Source organism: Nematolebias whitei, chromosome 7 (genome assembly GCF_014905685.2).
Source record: "Nematolebias whitei isolate Nwh7 chromosome 7, NemWhi1, whole genome shotgun sequence".
Classification (NCBI taxonomy): domain Eukaryota; kingdom Metazoa; phylum Chordata; class Actinopteri; order Cyprinodontiformes; family Rivulidae; genus Nematolebias; species Nematolebias whitei.
This window is the reverse complement of record NC_056504.1, coordinates 27,971,914-27,981,853: the sequence shown is the minus strand read 5'-3', so window position 1 is coordinate 27,981,853 and position 9,940 is coordinate 27,971,914. Positions and strand designations below refer to the sequence as shown.

General features: G+C 39.2%; 1 protein-coding gene across 1 annotated transcript in view; it reads left to right on the top strand.

The window, feature by feature from the left end:
- The window catches only part of srsf3a (serine and arginine rich splicing factor 3a), an 11,700-nt gene extending 9,119 nt beyond the window's left edge, over positions 1-2,581 (top strand). The window contains exons 5-7 of the mRNA XM_037679341.1: positions 1,910-1,948; positions 2,036-2,122; positions 2,212-2,581. Of these exons, the coding sequence (XP_037535269.1) occupies positions 1,910-1,948; positions 2,036-2,122; positions 2,212-2,239 (154 nt within the window). The 3' untranslated portion in view covers positions 2,240-2,581. The remainder of the gene's footprint in view (positions 1-1,909; positions 1,949-2,035; positions 2,123-2,211) is intronic.
- The last annotated feature ends 7,359 nt before the right edge of the window (positions 2,582-9,940 follow it).

Genomic DNA, 9,940 nt, shown 5'->3' with positions numbered 1-9,940 from the left:
ATTTAGTATTTGATTATAAACCCACCTCCATAAATGTTTGTGTGAAAACCAACATATACCAAATCAAAGGTTTTACAGAGCTCTCTAAAAGGACACAATTACAACTTCAGCATCCATCAAATATATTTCTATATACTTTTGGAATCACTTTCTGTAGGTGTAAATTTTGCTTTATTTCTCAGTTCAGTTGCCATCTATTAATAAAAATGAACCCCGTTGCAGAGTCACCACCACGCTTCTCACCATCTGAGTCAGTCAACTAGTCCTCTTTCAGCTTCATGTGACTGCTGACCAGCGAGCCCCAATCAGCTTCACTGGTGTTGTCACATGACCCAGGCGCATCGCCAGTCATCAGGTTGCACCAACCTTTTGGTTCCTGAGCATGCAGTTCCCAGCATCCTCCTCTACTTCCTCCGACCTTTATCCAACCGACAGCGGTCTACTTCACATTATCAACCAATCAGCATCTTTACTCTATATATTCTCCACACATCTACTGTATCAGCGGGAACAGCTCTTGGGTTACATCCCTCCCTATTCCTCACCCCACACCAAAAAAAGGCAGGAAAATCTACAACTTCCCCCCTCCAACCAGCCACCAAGCAACTTCATATCTGCAACTTTTGCATCATGTGGCAAATCCTCTCTGCAATTCGACCTCCCTCATCATCAGTCTGGCTTCCTAGCATCATTTCTATCTTGTCCAAATCCCCCAAAATAGTAAGTTGCTTTTATCCTGCTCTTTGTAGTTTTTATGATAAATCTAGCTTAAAAGCTGGTTGACAGCGTTTCTTCAGCAGTTTGGGTACTAAAAGCAAGCTCAGTGCAGCTCTGCAAAACATATAAATAAATCTAAAGCTCAAGGGGCTGAACCAGCATTCAGAAGTTTTAATTTGCAAAATATTATTGTTTTATTTTGTTGAAACTGTATTGCTGAGTGCATTTTATGCCTCAACCTCAAGCCATTCAGAGTGTTGTTTAGTGTGCTATGTTTTTGAAGCATTTTTTGCAGCTGTTCTATACATACTAGTTTTTTGTGTTTCATATGTCTCAAACTTGAGTTTTTTTATTTATTTTTAATGGACTTTAGCTTGTCTGCTCTATGAAGCCACCTTTGTAGATTTTTCTTAATCTGGCACTTAAATTTATTCAGAACCAATATACTTTCAGCTTAACAGTAAACAAAAGGTCTAAACTGTTGCTTGAGTTCTCATAGGAACTGTAGGCACTGTCTATACTACTTCAGATATTTAATTTCACCTTTTTTCCTTAGTTACTAAAATTGATGTAATACACATGCTGGGCCACTAGATGGCAAGAACATTCACATAACCAATGTATGTGTAATCAAAATACAGATAAAGAACATCTTTAGCATAGCTAAAGAAAACTAAGTATTATCAGTTAACTATTTCAGCACATGAGCAAAGTTTAATGGTGACAGAATCAGGATAACACAAGACGAAACCAGCAAGCAAAACTTTACTGTTTGGTTTTCGAGGTTACTGTGATAGTGAGCATTCACAAAATAAGCATTACATCATTGTTTCTAAAAGAATCTGTTTCCTGTCCATGCAGAGATATCAAAAATAGTTAAAAAAACAAACAAAAAAAACTAGTTTGTATGTATACTGGAGGTGCAAACACAGCAGAAAATACACATTTTTCAAAATATGTGAAGTAGTGTGGACAGAGCCTTAGTGTCAAGCCCTGGCATTTGTTTCTTTCAAGTCTGGCCTAGTGATTGGTGCTTAATGGACAGTTTCTCTTTTTATAAGTTGACTTCACTGCACTTCCCTGCCTCTTAAGGGTTAAAATGCCCCAGGATTCATTCCTGACAAGATTTGTGTATGTGTCTTTGTACTAATTTAGTTTTATTTCATTTTTTTCACAACCATGCATGACATAGATCACCAAGGAGGAGGAGCTTGAGTCGCAGTCGCAGCAGGTAAGACTGAATAAATATTGTTACTACATACTACATATTTATTTGATTGATTACACAATTATTGATTACACAATTTTTGGTTCTCAGGTCTCTGTCAAAAGATAGACGCAGATATCGGTCTCTCTCCAAAGAAAAGAACCGCAAACGCTCGCGATCCTTTTCTCGATCAAGGAGGTAGATATAAATTTGTTTTATACCATATTTTTGATTCTGTTAACATGAACTTGTTTTTTAATAAGTTATTTACCAGTTGACTTGTACAGTCGTTCCAGGTCCCATGAAAGAAAATGAAGATCCTCCATTGTTCTGCAAGATCGTGCTAAAGTTGCAAGAAGGAAAAAAGTTTTATAGGTCTTTATTTTGTTTTTGTTTTTTAATTAAGACTTTTGTTTGCACCTTTAGAACAGCCTAAGCTCGATCATATGCATTGTGGTCTATCCATTCAATGAACATAAAGGACTGAATTTTTTTCATTTCGTCAGCTGTTATGGCAAGATTTTCTCATTTTACGAATAGATTTATTCGCATTAAACAAGTTCTATTTTGCTCTGCATGTTTTTGAAATCAAATACTCCATTTAGTTTCTTAATAGAAATGTCCTTTGTTTTTTTAACTGCTGAATTAAACTTTTGTGGGGGGTTTTATTTGTTTTTTATTTTCTCTTCTGTTTGTTTCTATGGGTCACTGTGAGATGCAGAGGTGTAATAAATACTGGTACTGTGATTTGTTGGTTGTTCCTAAAAACAATATGTGTACATCTGTATTTTACCTACTGTATGTTACTTAGTTAAGATGGAATTTACTCAAACTTGCTTGATTCTGAACTCCCAACAAGTTATGACGATGCCAATTAACCAATTGTTCAATAAATGTTTTACCTTGGTTACAATTTTGGCCTGATCTTTTAAATAGAAGTTTTAAGTAATCGTGAAGATTTGAGCTTTATTTTATGCAGGAAGTGAGTGTTTGGTACTGATGAAACCACACAGGAAGCTGTCAGACGTGTTTGCAGTTTAGGGACACTCCCCCGATGAGTGAAGTGCAGCTCCTGTTGAGCAGAGCAGATGACTTAACATTGAAGAGCAGCTCATGGTGTGAGTCGATGGATGTGCCAGATTTGGTTGGTAAGTGCATGCAATTTAACTATTTAGACATCCATAAATAATTTTGTTAAATAGATATCACTCTTTTTTTTATTACATGTAATGATGGTTTAATGTGTATTAGTATGCCTTCAATTTGTCTAATTCTTGTGCTGTGTGTTGTTGAAGAACTTGGTTTATACTGGGAAAGTTATGTTGCTTTTTATACATTTTCTCGAGGTTGTGTACGTGTTAACAGCTTTTAAACAAGATTTCATAATGCATAGCTGAACTGAATGTTTCATGCTTGAGGCACTAAGATTATCTGCAAACCATGTCAGGAGAAACGTAGTGAATGTGACTGAACCTGAATTCAACCTCTGCAGCTAACAAATCATACATTTGTAGCTGAACAGTAGTGGAATAATTAAAAAAAAAGCGATAAACTTTTTTTATGCTGACAGCTTAAAAGCTGAAACCCAGCATCCACCTACACGTGAAATCAAAATGAATAGAAGAAAACGGGTCGAGGCGAAAAAAAAGGAAGGCGGCATGTGAAAGAGCAAGAGCTTGAACTTAGAAAGGATGTTCAGGAGGAGACATGGGGTATTGCAAATCTTCAAAAACAGAAGTTTCTGCAACAACACAACTTGAAATGCAGAAAGAATCAGGTCAAGAGAGTGACTATGCCGTGTCTGCTAAGTGTGACACCTACTTGGTCCCAGCCCCTACACAGAACGCTGAAAGTAGTGATTTCAGTGCATCGGCTTCTCCAAAGGACGTTTGTAAAACTACAGTCAACAAGGACAGCAGTATGCAAGATTTCAAAGGTGACACACTGGATGCAACTGACAAAAGTAACGTTGTACAAAATGAGGAAACCAAAGCTGGTCTTTTTGGGTCAACCAATAAATCTGCATGTTCTTCAGTTAATCAAGTAATCAAACACAAAGAACGCTCCAACATGTGTTTTGTAGCAGAATTGGAAAGCAATAAGAAAGCTGATTCAGACTCGTTCAGGCAAGAGAAAATTTGTCAGGGCAATTTCTCAGTGAGTGAGTCACATGCAAAAATACTTTCTGAGTCAACCACATCTGAGAAGTATGTGGATCATACCACCATTAAAGTAAACAGAGAAATTAGCAACAGTGCTGCACAAGAAGCAATTATACTGCCTAAAAAGGAGTTTGCTGCAAACGAAGAAAAGGGTAATGTCTCCAAACCTAAAGTAAAAACTGTTCAGTATTCAGAGGATGCTGTAAATAAAGTGGATAATGACGAAAAGCCAACAAAATTTCACTGTATTGATCAAACTCATGACTCTCCTGAAACTTTGAATCTACAGTCACCAGTAGATTCTGATCTTTGCTCTGTACACCAGACCCCTGAAATTAATACTTTTCAGCCTGAGCTCATATTGAAAAGTGCAGATGATTCTGCAACCTATTCATGCTCTGCAAGCCAAGAAAAACATCCATCCATCCATTATTTTTACCTGCTACTTCCATTTTGGGTCACGGGGGTCGCCGGTGCCCATGTCCAGCAATCACTGTGTGAGGGGCGGGGTACACCCTGGACGGGTCTCCAGTCCATCACAAGGCCACATAGAGAAACAAGACAAAGAACCATTCACTCTCTCACTCATACCTAGGGACAATTTAGAGTTACCAATCAGCCTAACATGCATGTTTTTGGTCTGTGGTCTGTGTGGTCTGAGGAAACCGGAGTACCCGGAGAAAACCCACGCATGCACGGAGAGAACATGCAAACTCCACCCAGAAGGGCCCCTGGACCGGGGTTTGAACCAGGGACCTGCTCGCTGAGAGGCAGCAGCTCTACCAGTTGCGCCACCGTGCTGCCCGCCAAAAACAGTTTGCTGTAAATGAAATAAATAAGGATGATCATTTTTATGAAACCAAACAACCATGGGTAGACAAGTCAGACAATGAAGACTGTACTTTCAGTCAGTCGTATGATGGTGGAGGCCTTCTGTGGGGAGATAAGCATTTTAATAAAAGTGTTCAGCAAAATAAACTATTCTCTGAAGATGAGAGAAGCAACAGTTCTGTGAAGTCTCAATTTGCAGCACATTACCAACTTCTGGACAAATCTCAAAGTACAGATGAGCAAAGTGACTTCAGCTTTAGTTGGGGCAGAAGAAAGCTGGGGTTGAGCCGTACAAATGAAGAAAGACAACAGGTTAAACAATCTAAACGGAAAGTTACAGAAAATAGTAATGTTGACGAAGCCCACAACACACTGAAAATGCCTTTACAAATACAGACGGGATGGCAGACAGAATTGACTCAAGACACTAAGCAAGGTATTTTCCTGTCTGTTTCACATGCTAGCTCTACAGGTACTTCTCAAAAAATTAGCATATTGTGATAAAGGTCATTATTTTCCATAATGTAATGATAAAAATGAAACTTTCATATATTTCAGATTCATTGCACACCAACTGAAATATTTCAGGTCTTTAATTGTTTTAATACTGATGATTATGGCATACAGCTCATGAAAACCCAAAATGCCTGTCCCAAAAAATTAGCATATTTCATCCCACCAATGAATGACAAGTGTTTTTAATACAAAAAACGCCAACCTTCAAATAATCATGTTCAGTTATGCACTCAATACTTGGTCGGGAATCCTTTTGCATGAATGACTGCTTCAATGCGGCGTGGCATGGAGGCAATCAGCCTGTGGTACTGCTGAGGTGTTATGGAGGCCCAGGATGCTTCGATAGCGGCCTTAAGCTCATCCAGAGTGTTGGGTCTTGCATCTCTCAACTTTCTCTTCACAATATCCCACAGCTTCTCTATGGGGTTCAGGTCAGGAGAGTTAGCAGACCAATTGAGCACAGTAATACCATGGTCAGTAAACCATTTACCAGTGGTTTTGGCACTGTGAGCAGGTGCCAGGTCATGCTGAAAAATGAAATCTTCATCTCCATAAAGCTTTTCAGCAGATGGAAGCATGAAGTGCTCCAAAATCTCCTGAGAGCTAGCTGCATTGACCCTGCCCTTGATAAAACACAGTGGACCAACACCAGCAGCTGACATGGCACCCCAGACCATCACTGACTGTGGGTGCTTCACACTGGACTTCTGACATTTTGGCATTTCCTTCTCCCCAGTCTTCCTCCAGACTCTGGCACCTTGATTTCCGAATGACATGCAAAATTTGCTTTCATCCGAAAAAAGTACTTTGGACCACTGAGCAACAGTCCAGTGCTGCTTCTCTGTAGCCCAGGTCAGGCGCTTCTGCTGCTGTTTCTGGTTCAAAGGTGGCTTGACCTGGGGAATGCGGCAACTGTAGCCCATTTCCTGCACACGCCTGTGCACGGTGGCTCTGGATGTTTCTACTCCAGACTCAATCCACTGCTTCCGCAGGTCCCCCAAGTTCTGGAATCGGCCCTTCTCCACAATCCTCCTCAGGGTCCGGTCACCTCTTCTCGTTGTGCAGCGTTTTCTGCCACACTTTTCCCTTCCCACAGACTTCCCACTGAGGTGCCTTGATACAGCACTCTGGGAACAGCCTATTTGTTCAGCAATTTCTTTCTGTGTCTTACCCTCTTGCTTGAGGGTGTCAATGATGGCCTTCTGGACAGCAGTCAGGTCGGCAGTCTTACCCATGATTGCGGTTTTGAGTAAAGAACAAGGCTGGGAGTTTTTAAAAGCCTCAGGAATCTTTTACAGGTGTTTAGAGTTACGTCGTTGATTCAGATGGTTAGGTTAATAGCTTGTTTAGAGAACCTTTTCATGATATGGTAATTTTTTGGGACAGGCATTTTGGGTTTTCATGAGCTGTATGCCATAATCATCAGTATTACAACAATTAAAGACCTGAAATATTTCAGTTGGTGTGCAATGAATCTGAAATATATGAAAGTTTCATTTTTATCATTACATTATGGAAAATAATGACCTTTATCACAATATGCTAATTTTTTGAGAAGGACCTGTATGCCATCATTACCTGGTGAGCCTTCACTGGTTCAGACATTATTACCATCAAAATACACTGAAACTGACCCACAGAAGTTGTTGCCAAAATGTGAAAATCTTCAAGATGAAACAGAGGTAGATCCTAAGCTAGAAATGGTTAAAATTCAAAGGACATTATAAAACGAGAAGCAGACAACTGACAGTCTTCACAGTGAGGTCACCAAAGGTGTTTTTTCAGAAAGCACTCGGGGGAAAATACAAGAAGTAGAAGATCATTCAGTGCAAAAGCAAGAAAAATTGGAAACTGATTACTCAACAGATACAGGTAATCTTGTAAAAATGTGTGACATTTTTTGTAAAAGTCTAACTGACTACACTGAAATGACTGAGATCTCTGTGAAAAATTTTAATCAATCCACATTGAAACATATGTATCCTACAGAAGAAGACATTTCAAAAGATTTCGATATAGAAAACAAGAAACAAGTCATTGACTTAGAAAAAGTAGAATCTGCCCTAACTCAGGTTGTTGACGTTAAAGATGGAGTAGAAGATGATTTGAAGCCCAGTGATGACCAAATGTTTTACCAAGAAAAGGAAGGGCTCTTCTCTAAAATGGAAATCAACAAATCAAGACTCATCACTTCAATCAGGAACTGTGTTTGCTGACTTACAGCCTCAAACAGATCCAGACACTGTAGATGATCAAATAAGCACAGATTTCAGCAACAGAAGACAACTTGGGTCGGAAAAAAAAAAAACTAAGACGTTCGAACAAATCCAAGCAAGACATTTTTACAAATCCCAAAGCTATTGAAGTCTCTGAATCAACACCAATATTATAAACAACAGTAAGCCATTATGAGCAAGACACAGAACATATTAACCTAACTGTGTCAAATGATAGCCCCATGACTTTAATGCAGTCACCTGATCATTCTGCAGATGTTCACATCTCTGGGCTAAAAGGATTTCCTGAGCCTGATCTGGAGAGTCTTATTTTGACAAATTTAGAGCCTCCAGAAAGTTTAAATGAAATAAGCACAGGCAATAATGTTGAGATGTCTAATAAACTCAGAGTGTCCATACCAGAGGATGAATCTGACAGTTTTCTGAGTGAAGAAGTGATGACCTCTGAGGATTCAGTCATTGCTGTAGGACAACAGCAGGTTTGTGAAGATCATACAATACAAATACAAGAAAGTTTCCAAACTGATGGCACATATGACACTGTGACTAATGCCATACAAAATCTGGAAACTGATACTGAAAACCTGATTGACCAGACTGAAACAGTTAACATTTACCAGTCAAAGTTCACGGAGAAAATTACTGACGATTCTGTTACAAGTCAAGAAGTTTCCATTTCTGATGGCAAAAGAAAAGAAAATGAAAAGGCTGTAGACCTGGAAAATGAGGGTAATTTTGTTTATGAGCCAGAGCAACCACGGATCAGTGAAACGGAAAGAAAAGTCACTGCTCTCATTCAGACATATGAGCATGAAGGTCTTGCGGAGGAAGATATTACATACAGTTCTGAATGTAGGCCTTATCAAGAAGGATCTATCTCTGGATCTGAGAGGAAAAACAATTCTGATCCTTCTCAACTGTCAGTCTTTAATGCTCCTTTAAATCCCCAACTTCAGGACAAATCTGTGAGCACAGATGAGCAAACTGATGAGAACTTCAGCTTTGGTGAGAAAAGAAGAACACAGGGGTCTAGGCGAGGACAAAAAGGAACACAGCATATTAAAGAATCTAAGGAGGAAGTTAAAAGAAAATAGTGATGATAAATCCTTTGAAACACAAACATCATTAAAAATAAAGATGACAAGGCAAGAAAAACTCAATCAGGCTATTGAGCATAGCATTATTCTGTCTGTTTCACATGACAGCGCTATGTCTTTAATACCTTTGGCTGGTCATCAAAGATCTGTAACGCCAAAAGATCCTGAAACTGACCCACAGAGATTAGCTCTTAAAAGTGAAACTCTTCAAGAAGATCAACATGAAAGAGAGACAGAGATTAATGTTGGAAAGATTGAAGAAGCAGTAAACAAGCAGCAAGAAGTGAAAAAATCTGAGACTCTTCACAGTGACAAGACCAGAGATATTCTTTTAGACAATGCTCAGAGGGTAGTACCAAAGGACCATCACCATCAAACACAAATGCAAAAATTTTTACAAATTAAGTACTCACCTGAAGTTGTTACAGATGATGCCACACAAAGGTGTGAAATTGTTTCTGGAACTCAGACTGGACACATTGTAAAGTCTGTACACACAGTGAAAAGTACTGATGAGTCTGCTGCCAATCCAGATGTTTCAGTGTCTTATGAGAAACAGGTTGTTTTTAACATTAGAAGGAAACATAAAAACTATAGTCCAGAGAAATGAGGATGAACGTCTGTATGAGCCCGAGCAAACACTGATCAGCAACACAGAAGGAGAAAACACTGCCTTCAGTCAGATGGATGAGGATGTATGCCTTGAGGGGGAACATATCACAGTGTTGAACAAGGTGTTCATCAGGAAAAAGTGTCCTCTCTAACTGAGAATAACAACGTTTCTGTCCACTCTCAACTGTCAGACTTAAATGCTCCTTCAGACAGTCATCTTAAGGATAAATCTTTGGACACCGATGAGCAAACCGATGCTAACCTCAGCATCAATGGGGACAGAAGACAACTAAAGTTGAGCCAAGGACATAAAGTAAGGCAGCCTATCCAAGAGCCAGAAACTGAGCAAGATCTTAAATCTAGAAAGGATGTTCAGGAAGAAACCAAGGATATTAAAACCCAAAAAACTCAAGTGGCAAAATTAGCACACCATGAAATGCAAGAAGAATCATATCAAGAGAGTGAATATGGTACCCCTGCAGCGTGTGATACCTCCTTGGCCTTAGCCACCACACATAATGCTGAGATTAAGGAGATGACTTCAGTGTCATGTTCAAATAA